The 23117-nt window shown below is 38.2% G+C and overlaps 1 protein-coding gene across 1 annotated transcript in view; it reads right to left on the reverse strand.

The window, feature by feature from the left end:
* The window catches only part of PRKD3 (protein kinase D3), a 74615-nt gene that overhangs the window by 37150 nt on the left and 14348 nt on the right, over positions 1-23117 (reverse strand). The window contains exon 3 of the mRNA XM_080914474.1: positions 655-793. Within this exon, the coding sequence (XP_080770600.1) occupies positions 655-793 (139 nt within the window). The remainder of the gene's footprint in view (positions 1-654; positions 794-23117) is intronic.

Genomic DNA, 23117 nt, shown 5'->3' on the forward strand with positions numbered 1-23117 from the left:
CCAGGCTCGGGTCTGGCTGACCACTTGCTTCCTTTCTCTTATCAACTGTCTTATCTTGCCAATCAAATGATGCCTTCTGCGTGGCATTCCTCTACCCCTCACACTGCTCACTGACTGTCCTACCTACTTGGTGTTGGGTAAGTGGAAATGGTGGGATTTAGGGAACAGGAATGGCAAGAAGGGGCAAGGTGGGAATGAAAATGGGAATTATTCATTGGGAACAGAAGGGAAGAGATTTTTTTTTAATCACACAAGTAACCAGCACTGCTACTTTCTCTTCCAAGTCTTTAATATTCTTCTCTTTATCCAGATTCTCTTTTTGGAACCTCAGTTCTCTTTTCCATGCTTTTAACAGAAATGGGGAAAGAAACAAATGTAATAATCTTCTTTTATGTTTTTGACCCATAGAAAAAGAACTGCTTTCCAGTTTAACTGGCAATCCCTTAGCTTCAAAACACTTAAATAATCAGTTTGTTTTCCTACTTTCTCATAGTGCTATAATCTTCCTGAAAGTGAAAGGCATGCAGAAACCATGACATGTTATAGAGGCAAGCAATCACACAGTGCCAAAGCCAAGTGCAACAGAACACAGAACCAGTGTAAAAAACACTATGTGGGAGAAAAAGAGAAAGGAGGAAGGAGCTGTTTGCTTACCTGACAGGACAACTTCTACAAGATCCCCTTCATGTATCTCATCTGCTGAGGTAATCAGCTGCAAAATGTTTTCTGAGTTCATGTCGTGGCGAAAGAGAAGAATTTTATCATACATGCCAAAGAATCCACACTCTGGAAACTGAAGAAAAACAGCCCTGCATCAATATTCCATAGCTTTCTGCTGTTAAAATATTCCATAAAAAAATCTTAAAGTGTCCTAGTATAGTGCTAACAACTCTTTTAATATTTAAAAGGCGAACCTTGTACTCAAACATCCTGGTTAATTTTAAAGCTCAAAAACAGAAAAGTAAATTTGCAAGTAAATAATCATTACCTTAAAACACATGTGTCTTACAGATTTCAGATTCCAAATTGCTGTAAGACAACGGCAATTTTCCACTTGCTCAATTTTATCCCGAGAGCAAGTAGCTGTCCCATTCATTAGAGCTATACTGTTCAATGCGTGCTCAGATACTGTTATTCTTCGGATGTGATGTGTAAAATGTCCATGCCTTAAAGGCTTGTTCTTCATAGTGTACTCCTAGGAGGTTCTGGAGCCCTTATGTGCCATGAGGATGTGGGTCCCGGGGACAGGGAAAGTCTTAAAGGGGACTATATACCGCTCGTGTGTTCTGGATTCTTTCCTGCTCTCTGACCAAGGATGGACAGTTTTGCTCCTGCTATACTGTCCAATGCAAAGTAGTCAACTAATTGTGGGCTGAGCCTATAACACTGAACATATTATTTTTCTCCATAAAACCGATTATCTGAAATATTTGCTACAGCATAGCTGTTTGCCATAGTCATTCGAATCTGAAACAATTAAAATTAAATAAAATAAAAAAATTATCTCCATAGTCACACTAACCACATTGCAAGTGCCTGCCTGCTACCGTAGCTGCAGCTACCATACTGAAGAGCACAGGAATAGACACCTACATCACCTCAGGACTAGCTGAAGACCAAATAACTCTCTAACAGCAGCCAAAGGGTACTACCTTCAATTCAAGAACGCCTCATAGTTCATTCTGCTCACAAACACGGGCTCATCAGTGCTTTCCCACATATGCCCTAAACGCACTAGTCTAAGGAGTCCACCTTTACAATACTTAGGACACTCATGAGTGGAACCAAATATAAAGATGTGTGTCTAGTAATGTGAAGGAAGGAGCTTAGAGTTAAGCGTTATTGTTTGCTTAAGAAAGGGTCCCAGTATGCAGTCCTGGATGGCTTAGGACTTGCTACTGAGGCCAGGCACCCACTCCATGTCTGGGATTAAAGGCATGTACCATCATATCTGATGAAATATTAGGAATTTTAAATATTTGCCTTACGAAATAATTCCATTTTTAATCAATTAAAATTACAAAAGATGTGATTGACTTTCCTAGTGCCTTGGAACATGCTGTTGTAGAAAATACCTTGATCCTCAGAAGGTAACACCACAGTTGTCCTTTAATAAACAGTATAGGATGTCACTGGCTTGTGCTCAATGATCTGACATGAATCAGTCACACCAAACTGTAAATGTGCTATTGCAGGGATGTTGTAGAAAACACGTACTTCATATGATGATACTACTTGGTGAGAAATCACAAAGGACATTTCTCTGGTTTCATAATGTTGCAACCTGATCATGTAATTAAACATGTTTTCTTATTTACTCAGCCCACTGGGGACAAAAGCATGACAAATTTATAGCCCACTTTTGGCAGTCTCAGATCTTATGGCAGATGTTTTAGATACAGTAATCATCCTGATTTTCCTATTTATTATCTTATTATTGTATATTTTTTCCTACCAGAAAAACCTTACATACCACTCAAAAAATTTTCAAATCTTTCCTCAAAATTATTTTTGCTAAGTTGAAAACAGAAGCTTTTTAGAAAGTTAAGGGTTTATTTGTATTTTTAAAACATGACAGGGCTGGAGAGATGGCTCAGTGGTTAGAGCACTGACTGCTCTTACAGAGGTCCTGAGTTCAATTCCCAGCAACCACATGGTGGCTCACAACCATCTGTAATGGGATCTGATGCCTTCTTCTGGTGTGTCTGAAGACAACAACAGTGTACTCATATACCTAAAATAAATAAATCTTAAAAAAAAAAAAAACTGACAAATAATGGCAATAGAGAAATGCTTAGAATTTTTATAATACTAACTCTACCTTCAATTATCTGAGTTATCAATAGTATTTATTATAGTTTAAACTATGTTTTAATGTATATCTAACATGGTAATTATTTTTAGTTAAAACGACAGAAATAAAAATTGTTTTGTTTAAATCTAATTAAAAATTTACTAAGCTAAATAATTAAATAGGAGATCAAAGCAGCTTTAGAACATAGTTGTACCATCCCTGAATGTTAAAAAATTATTTCATCCTCATAAGAAAATAAAATCTCTAACTAATATTTGAAAGAATAAAACTGATTTAAAAATAGCATTCCTGGCATACTTGCTAAATACAAGGTAATGATAGAAGTTGTAATGAGAAAACAATCTGTATCTTCCACAAGCTTATAATGTAACTGGAAAAAATGGAAATAAGCACAGATACTAAACAACAGGACAGTAAATGGCAAATGAAATACAAACAGATTCTAGAATAAGGGCAAACAATAACCGAGAAACTTTATCAGTCCTGGTTATAAATGGAACAATAGTCCTGCTGGCTTTACAGTAAAGGTATCAAAACTGAATTTGCTGATGACTGTGTCCAATTCTTAGCAGTCTAATTAGTGAATGCCAACAGTTCAAAATATTTTATATTCTAAGAGGGAAGAGATAACAGCCAAAGGCAAGATGGTAAAGATCCAAGCTGTTGTCTAGAACCAGAACTCAGAGAACTGGGGTAGGAAAAGAGCTGAGCAAATCCCTGAAGAAAGATTGAAGCCTTCTTTGGTCAGGATAGCATCACTATTATCTGAATTACATAGTAAGAAAAGAGGCACTGTTTCTCTCCAGAAAGAATAGTCATGTGGTCACTAACCCTGACATAATCAGTCAAGTCTCTACTTGTAGTAACTGAAAAAATTAACTAAAAACACCAGTCAAAGAAGGAAAGCAACATTTAAATAATTTTATAGCCAAGAGAAGATATAAACAACAGTGCAGTAGACATGCTACCTAATGGATAACAGGAGCAGGGAACTGGGATAGGGTGTGGTCCAATGTTTTTCTAACTTGTTCACTGCCCAGACCAAGCCTCAGCACCACACAGATAAATGAATACACAAATACCCTAGCACTGGTAAAAGAAAGAGTACAGAAAATATTACAAATAATTATTTAAAGTAAACACTTGTATGTCAAGAGGATAAAAGAGGTTGGTGATGAGAGTCAAAAATCATTTCAAAAGTAAATATCTTCACAAAATACCTATAAATCTGACAAATCACTGAATGACTAGTTTAGTGGTTTCCAATCCATGGATCTAAGACCATCAGAAAACAGATATTTACATTACAATCAATAACATAGATATTTACATTATGATTCATAACAGTAGCAAAACTACAGTTATGAAGTAGCAACAAAAACAATTTTATGGTTGAGGTCACCACAACACAAGGAGCTGTATTAAAGAGTCACAGCATCAGAAGGTTGAGAACCACTGGACTAGAGAAAAAGGTGTAATGACTGTGAAAAAAAATCCTGTTATGTATTAAAATATCGTATATGCGTGTTAGTTAAGATTACAAATCTGAAAAAATATGTGTTACAAATTATCTAAAAGCAAATGTCAGAACCAAAATAACAGAAAACAGACTAGAAAATAAGAAAAGATTAAATATTGTCACTGAAGTTGAGGGAATCGCTGTGGTCAATATTTAAAAGCACCAAGGTTTAGAGGCATGATTATATTAAAGATAAACATTGACAAAGAAACAGGAAATAAACAAGTATGTAGTTATAAAACATCTAAACAACACACAAAATAAACAGAAACAGCCTGCTTAGGAAACAAATACACACATATTTGCTACTCATGACGTTGCAAAATTCAGATGTCAGGTCTTTACAAGTAAGGATGTGACTCAACTCTGCTCACCCGTGACAGGCATATTAAAATTTTAAAGAAACTCACTTTCTCTCAATACCCTCAAGGCTCAGAGAACATCACAAAAAGAGCTTATACAGACTGCAAGAGCACGGGCTGAGGTAGCCTGGAATAAAACAATCTTCTGGATCTGACAGGACCTACAAAAGATCAAGCCTGCAACATTCCAGCAAGAGCAGCAGAGGTGGGATCTGCATCCCTAACCAAGAAGCTATGAACAGATGATAGCTAGTGTGTAAGGGTATGGCTCTAGTAGGGTTGCCCATGCTCACCGCCTCAACGCTCCACATCCAGGAGAGACAAGTAGCACAAATGGACTCAAGTAACTACAAGAAAAAGTGGCCCCAATGTTGGGAGTGCAGGGAGGTGGGGATGGACTTGAAAGGAGTTAGGAGGAGGAATGGAGCTCAGTGTGATAAATCAACATTAAAAACATTACAAACAAATGATGTTTAGGCTTTCTTCTCAAACGATGCCCGAGCTTTAAAATTGCTTTGAAATGTTATTCATGGGTTGGTGAGATGGGCCACTGGTTAAAAGCACTGACTGCTCTTCCACAGGTCCTGAGTTCAATTCCCAGCAACTACATGGTGGCTTGCAACCATCTATAAGGGGGATCTGATGCCCTCTTCTGGTCTGTGGATGTATTAGCAGCAGAGCACTCATTAAATTAAAAAAAAAACAAAACAAAACCGTTATTTACTATGTTTATTAGTCTTTATTTTTAAAAAGTTTTAGATACAGAAAAATTCAGACATTACACAGTGTTCCCATTCACCCAGTTTTCCCATGCAAAAGTCATACAACACAATAGACATAAAAGATTTTTTTGTCACATGCTACTTTAAAAGTGCATTATCAAATTTGTTGCTCTTGTACGAAAAGTGGTACTTCTGTGTAGCTTCAACTTGTACCCTACCCCCTCTGCATTCATGTTCTGTGGGTATGTGTATTACTTAATGAGGCAGCCAGCTTGTCCCTGACTCTGTGTCCCCAGGCAGCTACCATGTCCTGCTTTAGTGTAATTTTGGGAATCTCGACTCTGGTCCACATATTTACAGGGAGAGAGCCATTTCCCTTGCCCTGACTTGTATATATATCTACTATACAAGGCTGACCATTTTTCATATGCTTAAGATATGTTATGAGAATACATTATTTACATTTTTTGCCTATTTTAATAGTTCACTGATCCTCAAAACCCCAAGTTTAACTATTCCTCAGAATTATTTTTTCCTCTTCCAGAATGATTCTCAGTACAATAGAGGCTATGTCAAAGTCATGGACAAGCCAAGCACACATGTAATCCCAGCTTCTAGAGCTGGAGGCAGAGGATCCAAAACTCAAGGTCACCCTTGCACAAACAGGGATTTGGAGGCTGGCCTGGACCACATGAGGGAGAAAAAAAGGGCAAGAACAAAACATTAAAAGCCACAAACAAAAGCACTTTATATTTCAAAATCTATCAAAAATAACCTGCCAGCGAAATACACAGAAAGTGGAAGCTTTTCAAAGATAATGACTCGTTTTCCTAAGCTATACTTCAACAGAATAAGGAAGAAAGAAAAAGGACACTTCCACTCAGTTGTAGAATTTTAAAAGGAAAAAAATATTCTGGCAAAATAATGCAAACAAACTCCTGATTCAATCTGTGAATCTGCTGTTCTCACTCATGGGGCAGCGGAAGGAGAAGTGCCTCCCCACTGCCTTTTCTATTTACCCTTAAAACAGAAGACACCCCCAAGAAATGGTTTCTGCATCGTCTAGACACTCCATTCTCATGGGGACAGGGAACAGGACTAGCAGGGCAGCACCGGGAACATGTTTAGTAGCTCTCAGCAACAAGGCCAGGTCACTAGTTTGTTCCTGCAGCGCTCTCAGCTGAGACAATTTTGCCCCAGAAGGTACATGGCACTGTCTTTGTACATTTCTAGTTTCCAGAAGTTGGGTTTGTGGAAATTTAGTAGGTAAGGTCTTGCAGAATACACAGGTCAGCTCCATCATGGGACCACCTGGCTGGGTCAGTTGCTGATTAAGGTTGAAGAGCCCTGCTACTCTAGGATGAGGAGGAGTTAAAATTCTAGAGCCTGAGGAATGTGGATGGGAGTTAGTAACCTGAAAACACAAAGCCCATGTCTCCTTCCCTACCCTACCTCAGCCCTGATTAGAGGAAGAAATGAAGGACAGCTAAGGAACTAAGGGTTTAAAAACAAAAGCCTTTAATTTGGCCTGTTCCTAATAGCACTCTCAGTAACTTCTCAATTTTTTTTTTGTCAGTAGTAGCTCCCTGCCTTGTGCAAGATGAAGGCTTTTTCCAGTTCTAAACCAACTGTGGCTAAACACTGAAGCCTTGTCTCATAAAAATCTCATGCCACTAACTTCTGTCAGTAAAATGTCAGATAAGGTAGGAAGCTTGCAAAACTTTTATTTTACTTGGCAAAATAACAATGTGCATGTTAACAAACAACTTCAGAATTCAATATTATCTGAGTGAATTATTTACCTATCATCAGGCAGTTGTTAAAAGGTAGTACAAAAATGAGAAAAGAAACCCTTGGAGTTTTAACACATGTATATTTTTATTTTCATTATAGGTGACTGAAGTACTCCAATTTTAGTGAGAGGTTGACACACACATATATATACACTGAATACTAAATTGGTTTTAAAGTTGAGGTCAAGTATCTCTTTACAGCAAATCTTTAAAACCTATACTAAGTAACAGTAAACACACACTAATGGTGTTCTCCTTCCAGGTTTCCTCAGTCTCCCCAAGAACCCACAACTTCAGTCATTTAACTGACACTTAGTAAAAATTCTAACTATTCTGCAGAAACAAGGCTAATATTAATTTAGCACCAATTCTGGAAAGTGCTTAACCATAGGGAAGAATTCCGATGATAATTTTCATTTGAAGCCAAAATCACTAATTTAAAGGAGTCAGTGAGAAAACTGACTCAACAGGAACGTGAACTGATTCTTCCCTTTCACCACTGTTCTCCAGTTCAGTCCTCTGGAGATCATGTGCCAGCAGAGTTGCTCAATGTAACACCTGCACTTCTGAAAAAAACCACAAATCTTTTTCCCTTTTAAAATACACTTTCTCCCCTTGTTTTGTAAATTGTTTTGAACTTTCTTTAACGTTTGGACTGTCCCTCTTTTAGCTATGATTGTAACCTGAATGTGCAGCAAATTAATTTAAGTGTTATAATATGTATTTGTGTGTGTGTATATATGTATGTATATATATATATATATATCCATATATAAACATATATGTGTACACATACACACACACCCCATTAGAAAGATTAGAATGTCACCAAGTGACTGCAACATAGCTCCAATAGAGAGAATGGGGAAAGAAAATACAGAATGACAAATCATTTCTACAAAACAAAAGACACAGCTGGGGTTTTCATCCACTATGGCAGAACTGAAAATTACACTGGATTCATGTCTACAGAGGCAATGGATTCATTCATTCAGACAGACCAAATCACCCCTCAAGTACACTGAATATTCAGTCTTCAGATCTAGTATTCATATGATCAAAACCAAAGCCAAGTATTTTAAATCACCTAAAAGCAGACAGCTTTAGTCAGAATTTCAATTTTACTAAACGCCATCATAACTCAAATGAATTGCTCTCTACCAACTTCCTTTCTCATTCCAATTAGTTTTCTCACTCAACAAACTAACAGCAGCAGTAGCTTTAGAGGGTATCTTTTAAGCCTCTTACCAATATGAAAGCAAGTAAACAGGGGAGCTAACATCCACTGAGTAGTCACCTCAGACCAGACATTGTGAATGGAATCTCCTATTTTAAGTAAACAAATCAGAACTAAAATTAAAAAAAAAAAAAATAAGGTTTTGTTGCCTTGCTGCAACTAAATACTTTGATGTTCACTAAAGTATGAAGACATCTATAGAACCAAGGATCTTTTTTCGAGTTTTTGAAGCCACAGGTGTATTTTCCGAGCATTATGTCCCAGGACTGAACCAAGAACTTTTTATTTAATCACCACAACTCTTTATAAAGGTGGATATTAATCATAGGCTCTCAGAAGGGAAAAGAGGATCATAAGTCAAGTGCTAAGTGTTAAAAGCTACATTCCCAGTTTGTCTCATTTGATTAAGTTCTGAGGTAATACACTTCCCTACCTTAAGAAGAAAACAACCTTGTATTAATAACACTGACAACACAAAGTCAATGCCTGGAATCCATTCAGGAGCCTCAGCTGTTACTGCCAGTTCCTTCAGTACTGATTTTCTTGTAATCTGACACTCAACTGATCTGACTGGCACACTTCACCTGGCTCAGCCCCAGCTCTATTGCAGCTAGATGGCATTCTAAGGTTTGATGGCCATTTCCACACCTCCTGTGGCTTCCTGGCAAACATACCCTCTCTTTAGTTTATACAACTCTAGAAGGTGGAAACTGCACTCCTGTTCATTCTGCTTTGTAAACTCTGAATAAATAGGAATCTAGGAGTACGAGGGTAGCTCAGTGGTAGAGCACATGCTTAGCATGCACAAGGCCCTGGGTTCAATTGCCAGTACCCCATATAAGCCCTTACCCAGAATAAGGAAAATGTCCGTTATTTGTATGACCTTGTTTTTAGTATAAAGGCAAATAAAATGCGTCCTTTACTAAATGTTTACTGAGAGTAAGGCATTTCTGAGGAAAGTCATGTAGAAACTAGCATTGACCTCAATGTAATATGTTGGAAGACTTTCAAAGCTTTAAAAAAAAAAAAAAGGAAGCTAAGTTTTGGCTTATGCTAACAACAACAACAAAAGAAACTCTACCTCACTCCACCCTCAGGATGTGTCATGAGATTGGATGAAATTCAAAAAGTGACCACTTTTGGTCACATCTAAGTTTTAAACAAAACTCAACTAAAAATGATCCACTAGCTAAAGAGATATTTTTTGGGAGAAAAAAAAAATCTTGCTGTTTATGCTGATAGTCTTTGTCAGTGTTTAAGCAGGTTTATGCTTAGCATAATCCATGAATCACTGGTGTTTTGATGAGATCTGACCACACTCTTCAGTACACCAGACACTAACTCTGTCTTTATCCAGTTGCACACACAGTACCTGGTCTGTATTTGTTTAAAAACTACTTTAACCATGCTCAGCTGTGCTAGTTTACGAGTCTATTGAATCATCTGTGAAATGCACTTTGTGTCATCTGCCCCAGTGTTTAGCGTTGTTGGTGTGTTTTTCCAACATGTGAGCACTTTATAGGGGGAGGGTGCTGATCTTATCACACTCGCTGTGTTTCCCACACTGATTTTTGTCTTATTATTTTTATAGCTGACATTATGGTTTGTTGACCTAAAAGTGAGTCGTCCTGGTACAGAACAGCCAGCTGTACTTTATGTTCATTTCCCTGACTCCAGTTTGCACATTTAACTTACACCCTCTGGAACTTACTGGGTGGAGGTCAGCATTAAGTTCCTTTCACACTTAAAACTGGTTCTCAAAAGTCAACTTATGGGAAAATGACCCCCTTTAAAAAGTAATTTTTTTTCCCACGACTCTTTTAGCATATACCTAAAATAAATGTGTCACAGGCTTTTCTAATTCCCACTTAAGTAGTATTAAACTCCAATTACTAAAGCTCCCTTTCTGTTTTTCAGATTTTTGAAATTAATGCTACTGATAACTTTAGAACAACATAGAATTCTGACCAACACTGTCACAGCATACAAAACAACAAAATAAAACACACACACACACACACATACACACACACACACACACAGAGAGAGAGAGAGAGAGAGAGAGAGAGAGAGAGAGAGAGAGACAGACAGACAGACAGACACCTAATAAGATCTTTAACTTAAAAAAAAGTTATTTGTCCTTTTTAAAGACAAAGCACTCATGTTACCTTATAAAAGACACTTTAAAATATTTTTTTAACAATTTTTTTTATTTCATTGATTGGTGTTTTGCTTGCATGTATCTCTGCATGAGTGTCAGATCCCTCGGAATTGGAGTTACAGTTTTGAGCTTCCATGTGGGTTCTGGGAATTGAACTGGGTCCTCTGAAAAAACACCCAATGTTCTTAACCACTGTGCCATCTCTGCAGCCCTAAAAATACTTTTAAAGTACAAAATTTTATTATACTTGAGATAATTATCACTAAGTTCAATTCTTTTCTGAAAAGGTTTTTAGATTCATTATTATTTTATGTGTCGTATGTGTGTCTATGAATGTGTGTATAGTGTTAAATGTGTGCATGTGTGTGTATGCCGTTTGTGTGTGTGTGTGTGTGCGCACACGAGTGTGCTGGTCTGTATGCTGGTCTGTGAAGAGGCCAGGAGACCATGTCAAATTTCCCAAAGCTGGAAATACTGGGAAATAATCTCTAGTTCTCCAGGAGAACAGCAAATACTCTTAACTGACATGCCATCTCTATCCCCTTTTCCTCTATTATTATTTTATCTTACGTGCATGGATGTTTTACCTGCATGTATACGTACCAAATATGTGCTTGGTATACTTGGAGATCAGAATAGAATATTGGATCTCCTAATACAATGTGAGCTGCCAACCATGCATGTGAGTGTGAGAACTGAACTGGTCCTCTGGAAGAGCAGCCAGTACTCTTAATAGCTAAGCCACCTTTCCAGCCCCATCTGACTCCTTTTTCCTTAATGGAATTATTTTATTTATGTACTTTGGGTTAGTTTCCTGTCCCTTTTCTGCTATCACATGGTCTTCTATAATGCCATTTAATTGTTACTATAATTTAATATAAATTCAACACTAGAATATCTTGATTTCATTGCATCTAATAGTCTTAAGTATACAGAAATTTGAAAAAAAGCATTTACACAGCAACTGATTAGTTAACTCAGTTTGAACACAAAATTATGAGATTCTGAAGTCACATATTGTCACCATTAATCTAAAATAACCAAATCTCTCCTTCTAGCCCCCTGAGGATGCTCAGTCTGTTCCTGGATTCCTTCGGATAAAAGTGTAGAACTATAGCTCCTCCTGCACCACCATGCCTGCCTAGATGTTATCATGCTCCCAACTTGATGATAATGGATAGAAGCTCTGAACCTGTAAGCTAGTCCCAATCAAATGTTGTCATTTATAAGACTTGCCTTGGTCTTGGTGTCTGTTCACGGCAGTAAAACCCTAACTAAGACAGAAGTTGGTACCAGGGACTGGGGTATTGCTGTGATAGGCCTGACCATGCTTTTGTTTGGAAGAATATGGATTTTTGGGACTTTGGATTTTGAAAACCATGGAATGCTTTAAGTGGGGCTTAAAGGGCCAACCTAGTAGGAATATGGAAGACAGTGGTGCTGAGGGTCATTTGAACTGTGTAGGCTGCTGGCCCAAGAGGGTTCAGTGGAGAAGAACTTTAATATGTAGTCAAGAAACTGTTTCTTCAGAGAACATGGATGCTTCTTGCCATTGTCTGAAGAGACTGCCTAAGGCTAAGGTAAAGAGGTTTATATTAATTGCATTGACAAAGGAAGTCTCAAAAAAGCCCAACAGAGACTTTGTTTTCTAAGTCTCATAAAGAGCATTTTAAACAAGTATAGCAAGCTGAGAAAAGAAAAAATTAAATATATAGTTTGAGTATTAAAGGAACACCAAGGAGTGAAATGGAACTGACTCCTGTGTTCAAGGATATTAAACTAAATTAAGGGAGCAGTGACCTTGGGGCAAGATCCCACCCAGGTAAGTTTAGGTCCAGGTAAGGTAGTACAAGTCTTTAATCCAGGAGGCAAAGACAAGCAGATCTCTGAGTTCAAGGCCAGCCTTGAACAGAGCAAATTCTAGGTGAAGAAAAACTTAAATCCAGGCTAGGTGAACCACACCTTTAATCCCAGTGTTTAGGAGACAGGCATGCAGATCTCTCAAGTCCAAAGTCAGTCTACAGGACAAGATCCAGGACAGCCAAGCTTAGGTAGTGAAAGAGTTGGAAAAGAGGAAGCTGGTGATAATATAATAGAACAAGGGGGAGGGAGAGGCAATGTTATAGCTCCTGCAAGCAGCAAAGCTTGGTTGCTTCAGCTGTGGCTCTGGCTTTATATTTAAGAGGAGAAAGAGAATACTGGGACAATTGATGCTGGTTAGCTGGAACAAAGAAATCAGTGGTGATTAAGAGACCAGCATCACTGAGATGAAATCTCTGGGAAGTGTTTTCTGAGAGCACAAAGAGGCTGTGTTCCAGAGATAGCCAAGGCTGTACCTTGTGCTGCAGCTATACTAGTTAATGGGTAAGAGTCACCAAGGTGGCACTGGTTTTGAAGGCATGAAGGGGTCATGAAGAGGAGCTGACACACTGTGAGAATCCATAGATGGCTATTGGTGAAGATACAGCCTCAGCTGCAGTTGATGGCCCAGGACTGAGAGGGTCATGCACAGGATTTGAGGCTTGGCACTATGAAGAGAACCTACTAGAGGCTGTTGGTGAAGCCTGGTTGCATTGGAAGACCCCAGTGTATTGGAGACATGATTACTATGGGATGATCACCAAGAATAGCAACAGCAGTGAAGTGGATCAGCCTGAGCTACAGAGGGCAGAGCTGGAGAAGTGAAGCCAGCCCTTTGGAGGAGCCCAGAAGATTGTGTGTGGATCCTAGACACTGGAACAAGGAGCTTTAACACTGAAGCTGCCTTGGAGACCCCAAGATTTTCAAAATACCACAGCCATAAGATACCTCCCGAGGAATACTGCTAACAGGGAGTGGAACCAGCCCAGGATAAGAAGTTTGTTGCAGTCAATAAAGATGAAAAAGGAGTTGGAGATCTGAAGACTGCACTGACATCATACATAGAGATGCAGAGTTTGGGGTTTGCCCAGCTGGTTTCCTGTCTTGCTTTAGGGATTACCGTTAAGTGATTGGATGAACCTCAATTTGACCAGAAACCTATGCTTTGAAGCAGGACACCATGATATTTTTCAGGAGTTTCTTCCTTTATTCAACTAAGAAATCTTTGCATGTTGTTTATTGTGGATATGACATCTGACTTCATAGAGCTTAAAGATGTATGACAGGTACATCCAAGCTTAAGGGCAACTGTGATCAGCAGTGAACATTAAAATGCAGGTTATCTAGGATGCCAGCACTTAAGAAGCAGGAAGGATGATCCAAGCAGTGGAGCAATGAGCAGTCTTAATTAACGAGCCTGTATGTGTCTGAAGCTTAGGAATGCTGACCACACATATGCCTTGGGAGGCATCACTGTATTTTGTAAGTAATAATGGCTTACAGAAGCAATCACATATTTCTGTCACCTGCTCCTTGCTAGTAATCACAGATGTTTGTCTAGCTAACTGTTGGGAGTAAGGGGGAGAAGAGGTCACCATGAACTTCTTGAGTAACTTGGACTAGCTTACATAAAATTAATATCACTACTAGGAATCACAGTCACAAAAATTTATTTATTTGACCACAAAAGAAAGAAAAAGGAGTTTGTGTATGTTTCAATGACTTGTTTCTGCTGACTTGCTGACTGCCAAAGATGTTAAGAGCATCTCGTTTTATCCCCACAAGCTACCAGAAAAGAACAGCTGGGCACTGCCCTTCTCTGAGGTCTGTTTCTCCAGGTAAAGTACTACAGTGGATGGCGGTACAAGCACAAAAAACCAAGTTTAAAATGGGCTCTCATCATTCTCCAACAAGAGAGCAGTGATCCCTAACCTGATATTTGCCCACCTTTTATGTAATGTGACTCGGGGAGGGAAAAGCCTTCCATTTTGGGAACTTCCACAGGGCCTAGCACTCTGACTGAACAAAGTTAGAGCACCACAAATATTCATCCAACTGAAGCAGTAAGTAGTAGACAAGGAAATCTAGGGAACTGACAACAGTATCATTCTATCTAGCTCTTTACAGACTACCAAGAAGAAAGCAGCCACTAGCTTGCATTTTCTATCTAGATTCAACTATCTTATTAACCTGGAAAAAATGTTGTTAAAGTTTTGAATTACAAGAGTATAAAAAGCATTCCTTTTCTGGTAATCTCATGTAAAAACACATAATTTAAATATTTCAAAGCATCTTCATATTATCATTTGCCTGTTTAACTGTACTGATTTGCATTGGGCTATAGGTTCTGAAGACTGGCTGAGTTAAATCTGTCTTATTCAGGCAGGCATTCTAGTGCCACTGGCTTTGTGAAGAATGTTGGTGAATTAATAATTTACAGTGCAAATTAAGTAATGCAACCTTAGGCAGAAACATACATAAAATAATGTTATTTCTTGGTTGACAAGTATTGTGAAAACAAGCTTATAGAAAACTACTACTAGGCACAGCAAGTCTGCATCTGCTACTTCGGTGTTTGTAGTAACTGTGCAGTCTGACTACAGTGAACAATGAGAAGTGAAAGTAGAAACAAAACATATGACAATAATAGCACAGATAAAAAGAACAGAAACACAGGGTTGGAGTTCTGAGGTTTACAATGCATTATACACCAAGACATTCTAGCCTAACTTAAACATGTTTATAGCATATCAACTAAAATTTTAAAAATTCAGATGTCTGTAAAATGCCAGATAATATTTTAGGCTTAGAGGGTCATATGGTATCTGTTATACTAACCTCTGCTACAGACCTTATGTAAATGAATGTAATGCTGTGCTGTGTAGATGGCGGGCCAGTATGATGGTTAAATTTAATTGTCAACTAGATAAAAAAAATCTAGATTCATCTGGGAAAGGAGTCTCAATAAGGGACTGTCTAGATTAGCTAGCTGTGAGGAGGGGGGGTTATCTTGATTAAAGTGACATGAGAAGCCCAGAGCACAGAGTGTCAAACTATTCCCTGGGAAGGGCATCCTGGATTGTGTAAGAGTGGAGAAAATGAGGTGGGCATTTCGTGCAGCATTTAATCCACTGTTTTCTGCTCTTGACTGTGGATACAATGTGAGCAGATACTACAAGTTCCTGCTGCCTTGACTTTCCTGCAATGATGGACTGTCACCTGGATTGTGAGGCAATAAATCCTTCCTCCATAAGACAAGATGTTTTATCAGAACAACAGGAAATGAAACAAAGGTAGCCAGATTTGGTCAAGTGATATAGATGCTGACCCTTACACTAGGGAAAATGCTAAAAGGAACTTTTAGAGAATACCAAACCAAACCAAACCAAAGTAAATAAAACAACCACCACCAAAACAGGGGAGGAGAGAGGAAATAGTTAAAAGAAGGCAGAAAGGGTCCCAAAAACAGAAGAAATGCATATAAAAATAGAGCACATTCTGTCACAGAGATGATTCTTGACTGATAAGGCACTTCCGTATATACTTCTAATAGGCTGCAAATATTAAATTGAGCATGCATTTAATTCACCTAGCCCAGCAAACTTATATACTGCTTTTGCTTTATCATGAAGTGGAGAAGTCCTACATAAAATCTTTGTAAGTAGGTGAAATTTATATATTTAATGGATCTATATTGAAAACTGTATTAAACATTAGTTATCTTAACACTTAAGTAGTTGAATGAATAAACCTGAAACATACAATCAACTATGAAACCTACATAAAATTACAAATGAAGAAAGTATAGAGGTGTAGAATGTATGTACAAACATATATATGTACACATATATCATGTGAAAAGATATCACTATATAAACACTAATAAAAAGTTATTTTAATACCCAAACTTCAGAACAAGATACAATTACCACAAATTTTAAAAATATATTGAAAATTGGGCAAATATACAAAAAGTTAAAAAACCTAAAATGTAAGTCAGATTTATGGTTCAGCAGTAATGAATACTTGCAACTCTTTCGGAGGACCTGAATTTGGTTGTCAGAACCTATGTCAGGTACCTCTCAACTATTCCAGCTCCAGCAAATCACACAGTGTGTACCTATATACACACTGTGGCATACACTCATACAGACATATACACATAAATAAAGATAAGTCAACAAATAAATAAACAACAGAGATGCATGTACAAAAGTAATTTTATTACATTTCTCTCATACAATGCAGTTTGATCATGTTTTTCCCCTTCCACATCCTCCCCATCTCCCTACCCAACCAGAGGCTCACCTGCTTACATACTTGTTGGGAACTGAAGGGAAGGATTTGGAAGTATGGTCTTATTAGAGAAGGTGGTTATTATCACAGGGTGGGTTTTGATGCTTTAAAGTCTTCCTGTCATCCCCGATGTACTCCCTATTCTTTCCTGTTTGTGAATCTGGATATGAGCTCTCAGCTGCTGCTCCAGGGCCAGTGGCCATGCTCCTGTTACAGAGGTGACACACTCCCATCCCTCTGGATCTGCAAGACCCTAATACACCCCTTCTCCTGTAGGCTGCCTTGATTGTGATATTTCAATAAGAACTAAGACAATATGTATAATTTACAAAGTAGTATATGCAGAATTATATATTATAAAGTAAACATCAGTGAGTTATACAAATTAAAATTACTCATGCTCTTTGTGTGCACGAATGCGTACACACACACACACACACACACACACACACACACTCGTGCACACTTGGAGACCAAAGGTTGACATCAAGGCTTCTTCCTCAATCACTTCTCCACCTTGTTTTTTGAGACAGAGAGGCTATATGAACATGGAGCATGCCATTTTAGCTGGCTAACTGGCCAGTGAGTCCCTGGGACCAGTCTGCACCCATCCTGCACTGGCACTACAGGTCATAATACAGAAAAATCAATTAAACAAAGGCTAGTTCCCTGAAAGCAAAATTGGTAAACTATGAATCAAATAAATCAAGGAAAAGTAAAAAATTAATAACCAGCCCTGACCAGTACCACGAGTGAGTGGTTCACCGGAGATACTACAGACTTACTGGGACATTAACAAAATACTGTGTGTAACTTGTACTAATGACTTTAAAAACTAAATAATTTCTTTTTCCACTGGAGGCACTAAATGAATGTAATGTGCACCATGACAAAAAGCAAGTTAGAGAAGAAAGGGTTTACTTCACTGTAACGCTGACATCATGGAGGGAGGTCAAGCAGGACGGTGGCAGGAGATGAAGTGGAGACCATGGAGGAACACTGCTTACTAGCTTGCTCCTCATAGCCAGGTCAGTTTGCTTTCTTATACAACCCAGAAATTCCCCCAGGGGCAGCACTGTCCTCAGTGGACCAGACCCTCCCACAATCATTAATCAAGAAAATGTCCCACAGACTTACCTATAGGCAATCTGATGGAGGCCAATTTTTTCAACTGAGGTTCCTCTTTACGTGTAAGTGTAGCATGTGACAAGTTCACAAAAAATTAACCAGGACACCAAACTTCACCAAAGAAATATTAATCTGAATAGTTCGTGTCTGTTAGGTATAATAGACATGGTCTAGAATGGTTTCTCTGGTCAAGTCCATTAACCCTGGCAATATTAATTTTATTTAAAACTTTTATTTAAATCTATTTAGCAAGCAGAAGAAGAAGAGGAACATTCTAAGCCAGCATTAGCCCAAGGAAGGGACAGCATCTTAATGGTAAAGTACACACATATCAGTATCCCAAGATCCTAGCACCTTTCTTAAAGCCACATTCTGCTGATACCCAAACCAAAGATAAGGAAAAAAATTAAAGCTATAGGCTAGTATCCCTCATGAATAAAGACAGAAAAAGTTAAGAAAATATTAATAAATCAAACTAGAAAAACTGTGAGAAATATAGTATGTGGTTTGATCCAGGAATACAAGGCTATTTAACATTCAAAGATTCAGCTAAGAAAATGTGCCATGTTAAGAGACCAAGAGAAAAAAAAAGATAGCTGTTAGGAAGCGGGAAGTACTAAAGACACTCCCTAGAAAAAGTCTTTACCACCTTGAAGAGGCAGAGACTCCTTTACCTGATGAAGGACACCTTCAAAAATACACACCACCCTGATTGGTCAGACTGAAAGATTTTCCATTTACAAATGGAACAGGATGCATGTGTATTTCTATTCAAAATTATGCTGGAAATTCTCACTGCCAAAGCAAAGAAATATAAAGGCAAAAGCCAGAAAAGAATTAAATACTACTTGGAAAAAAGCAAGATCCCCTGAAGAAAAAATAATCTATACAGAAAACCCTAAAGAATCTTCAAAATAAAGTTAGATGTGTTTAGGAACGTTAAGGACATATCATAAAAGCTTGTATTTCTATGTAACACATGAAAAATTATAAATAAAGAAAAAGTTATACTAACAAGAAAACATGAAACTCTTACTGAAAATAATATCTATGAAGTTTCAAAAAGCCCTTTCCAAAGTATAGAAACTAGGAAATCTGGTTTTAAAGTTTATCTGGAAATGCAAAGGATCAGATGGGCAAAAGATTCTTGAAAAGGGGGACTAAGTTGAGGACTTTAGCATTTGACTTCATAGGGTTTTTCTTTTGTTTGTAAACTAAAGAATTCAAAACAATATGAAATTGGTATAGAGACAAATAAAGTACTCAATGTTTAGGAATGCCCAAAATCTGTATAGTCAACTGTTTTACAACAAAGGGCATTGAGCAATTCATTGTAGAGAGAATAGAGCTTCAGGCATGTAACACACAAACAGATGTACTCTGACCCTAATGCCACACCAATACACTATATACAGAGTTAACTTGAAAGTCACACTCCCAGTGTTAGCATTCTCACCCTAATAGCCACAGACAAGATCTTTGCAAATGACTATATTAGGATGAGGTTATCAGTGTGAACTCTGAGGTAGAATGACTGTGCCCCTCCAACACTGTCGAAACTAGAGAACATTTTACAGGAAGTAAAATAAGGCAAGTGCAGAGGTGAGTACTAACAGTCTTCTTGCTTATATATAGAATCTCAAATATTAGAACTCAAGAGGCAGAGAACAGACTTCCAGAGCTAGGGGAGGATATGAGAAAGATGACAGGCAACAAGCACAAAGCCTCAGTTAGACAGGAGGAATAAGTTTAAGTTCTTTTGCTTCTGAGATCTACTGAACAATGGGCTGAGTGTGTGTGAACATATTTGACACAGTACTTTGTATTTCAAAACTGCTGAGCAAATTTCAAGTGTTCGTAGCACAAGAAAATGTTAAGGCAAAAGATATGTTTGTTTTAATTATCTGCTGTTTAAAAATCAAATCACTTTGTACCAGGGATGTATGAAGAACTTTTATATTCAGTAATAAGATGAACAATATACTCTAGTGTGCTTTGTATTGCTGTGACAAAATGCTGAAAAAAATTTGGGGAAGAAAGTTATTGGTTGGCTCACAGATGACAATCATCGGGTACTATTGAGAGAAGTCAGGGTGGAACCATGCAGGTAAGCTGCTATTGCTTCCCCACCGCTTGCTTAGCTTCTTATACAACCCAGGATAACCTGTCCAAAATCAATGCCTCAAAGATGTACCTGTGGGCCAATGTGAAGAAGACAATTCCTCAACTGAGGTTCCCTCTTCCCAGGTTCCCTCTCACCAAACTATAGTTTGGGTGAGCTGATAAAAAAGAAAAAAAAATCTAGTATTTCATATAGGAAACACTGATTTCCAATATATCCACAAGGATATACAAATTAAAAGCAGGAGGAGGCATTGCTATACAGCAAACAGAATGGGTAAATTAAAAAGGCTGCGATAGCAAGTGTGAGCAAGGATATGAAGCCTGTCGATGGCGAAAGTGTACAACTACCTTTGAAACACACACCTGGCCATTACACTTCTAAGAAGACAAAAGCCAACTTATATTTACAGCTTATAATTGAGATTGTATGAGAAGGCTGACAACAACTTGACTCATAACTACCAAAACTGCAAATAATTCCACTGTATATCAATGAACAAAGAAATTAAGGCATAGCTATTATAAGAGACAAATCCAGCAATGTAAAAAACTATAGCAATATAGTAATTAGTATTAGTTTCCAAAACATTTTTATGTGATACAATACAATAATATTAAGTCCCAAAACACTACATAGAAGATGATCTCGTTTATCTGTAAGAACACCCAGAAAGGTTCGAGTTAGTGAAAGGATGCAGAGTAATTGTTGTTTGGGGCTGAAGTCAGGGAAAGAGGCTGCAGATGTACAAGATTGTCTAGGGTGACAGATTATTTATATCTTGAATTAGATTATATATATAGCTGTTTGTAACTGTTGAGAATGATCAATCTCATGAACTTAAAAGTGATAGAGTTTATTACAGACATCTTTTAGGGCTCTATGGTCAGAAGCACTTGTTATTCTCTCCAAGAGAACTCACGTTCAGTTTCTAGCACCCTCATTGGGCAGCTCAAATATACAGCTAATCACAGTTCTGGGCGATCTATGGCCTCTTTTGGCTTCCAAGCACACTGCATGCATATGGTACACATACACCCAGACACACATATACACACATAGAATAAACTAACAAATCTTTAGAAATAGTATCTTGTAAGATAGCTTAAAAGAGAAAATATAATAATATACATGGCCCAAGTATATGTGTATCCCACATTTCTGAGACTAAAAATGCTAGAAAATAAGGGGATAAAAAAAATCACTGGTTCAAAAATACACAATTGTTTTTTTTTAATTGGATATTCTCTGTATTTACATTCCCTTTCCCCCAATCCCATCTCCCCTCCCCTTCCCACTGCCTCCATGAAGATGCTCCCTCTCCCAACCACCCTCTCCCACTGCAACACCTTGGCATTTCCTTACACTGGGAAAACTAGTCTTTCCTGGATCAAAGGCCTCTCCTCCCATTGATGCCAGACAATGCCATCCTCTGCTGCATGTGCACCTGGAGCCATGGGTCTCTCCATGCGAACTCACTGGTTAGTCTTTTAGTTTCTGGGAGCTGTGATGGGTTTGGGTAGTGGATAATTTTGTTCCTCCCTAGGGTTGCAGACCCTTTCAGCGCCTTCAGTCTTTTCTCTAGCTCCTTCATTGGGGTCCCTGTGTTCAGTCTGATGGTTAGCTGCAAGCTCTGTATCAGTATGGCTCTGGCAGAGCCTCTGAGGAGGCATCCATATCAGGCTCCTGCCAGTAAGCACTACTTGGCATCAGCAATAAGTCATGGGTTTAGTGGCTCCAAATGGGATGGATCCCCAGGTGAGGCAGTCTCTGGATGATCTATAATCCAATCCCTGCTCCTCTATTTGTCTCTTTATTTCCTCCCATGAGTGTTTTGTTCTCCCTTCTAAGAAGGACTGAGGCATTCACCTGCTGGCCTTCATTCTCTTTGAGCTTCATAAGTTCTATGAATTGTTTCTTGGGTATTCTGAGCTTTTTGGGCTAGTATCTGCTTATCAGTGAATATATACCATGAGTATTCTTTTTAGACTGAGTTACCTCACTCAGGATGATAGTTTCAAGTTCCATGCATTTGCCTAATTTCATGAACTCATTGTTTTTAATAGCCGAGTAAATGTACCACAATTTCTGTATCCATTCCTCTGTTTAAGAACATCTGGGTTCTTTCCAGCTTCTGGCTATTATAAATAATGCTGCTATAAACACGGTGGAGCATGTGTCCTTGTAAGATGTTGAAGCTTCTTTTGGGTATATGACCAGGAGTGGTATAGATGGGTCCTCAGGTAGTACTATGTCCAATTTTCTAAGGAACTACCAGACTAACTTCCAGAGTGGTTGTAACAGCTTACAACTCCACCAACAGTGGAGGAGTGATCCTCTTTCTCCACATCCTTGCCATCATCTGCTGTCATCTGAGTTTTTGATCTTAGCCATTCTGACTGGTGTGAAGTGGAATATTAGGGTTGTTTTGATTTGCATTTCCCTGATGACTAGGGATGTTGAGCATTTCTTTAGGTGTTTCTCAGCCATTCAATATTCCTCAGTTGAAAATTTTTTGTTTAGCTTTGTAGCCCATTTTTAAATAGCATTATTTGATTTTCTGGAATCTAACTTCTTGAGTTCTTTGTATATATTGGAAACTAGCCCTCAATCAGATGTAGGATTCGTAAAGATCTTTTCCCAATCTGTTGGTTGCCATCTTGTCCTTTGACAGTGTCCTTTGCCTTACAGAAGCTTTGCAATTTCATGAGGTCCCATTTGTCGATTTTTGTTCTTATAGGATACGCCATTGGTTTTCTATTCAGGAAAATTTCCCCTGTGTCTTTGTGTTCTCAGTTCTTTCCCATTTTCTTTTCTATTAGTTTCAGCGTACCTGGTTTTATGTGGAAGGCTTTGATCCACTTGGACTTGAGCTTTGTATAAGGAGATAAGAAATGATCAATTTGCATTTTTCTGCATGCTGACTGCCAATGAACCAACACCATTTGTTGAAGAGGTTGTCCTTTTTCCCTTGAATGTTTTTAGCTCCTTTGTCAAAGATCAAGTGACCATAGGTGTGTGGGTTCATTTCTGGGTCTTCAATTCTATTCCATTGATCTATCTACCTGTCTTTGTACCAATAACATGCGTTTTTTGTTTGTT

Source organism: Micromys minutus (assembly GCF_963924665.1).
Source record: "Micromys minutus genome assembly, chromosome: 3".
In the NCBI taxonomy this organism is placed as follows: Eukaryota; Metazoa; Chordata; class Mammalia; order Rodentia; family Muridae; genus Micromys; species Micromys minutus.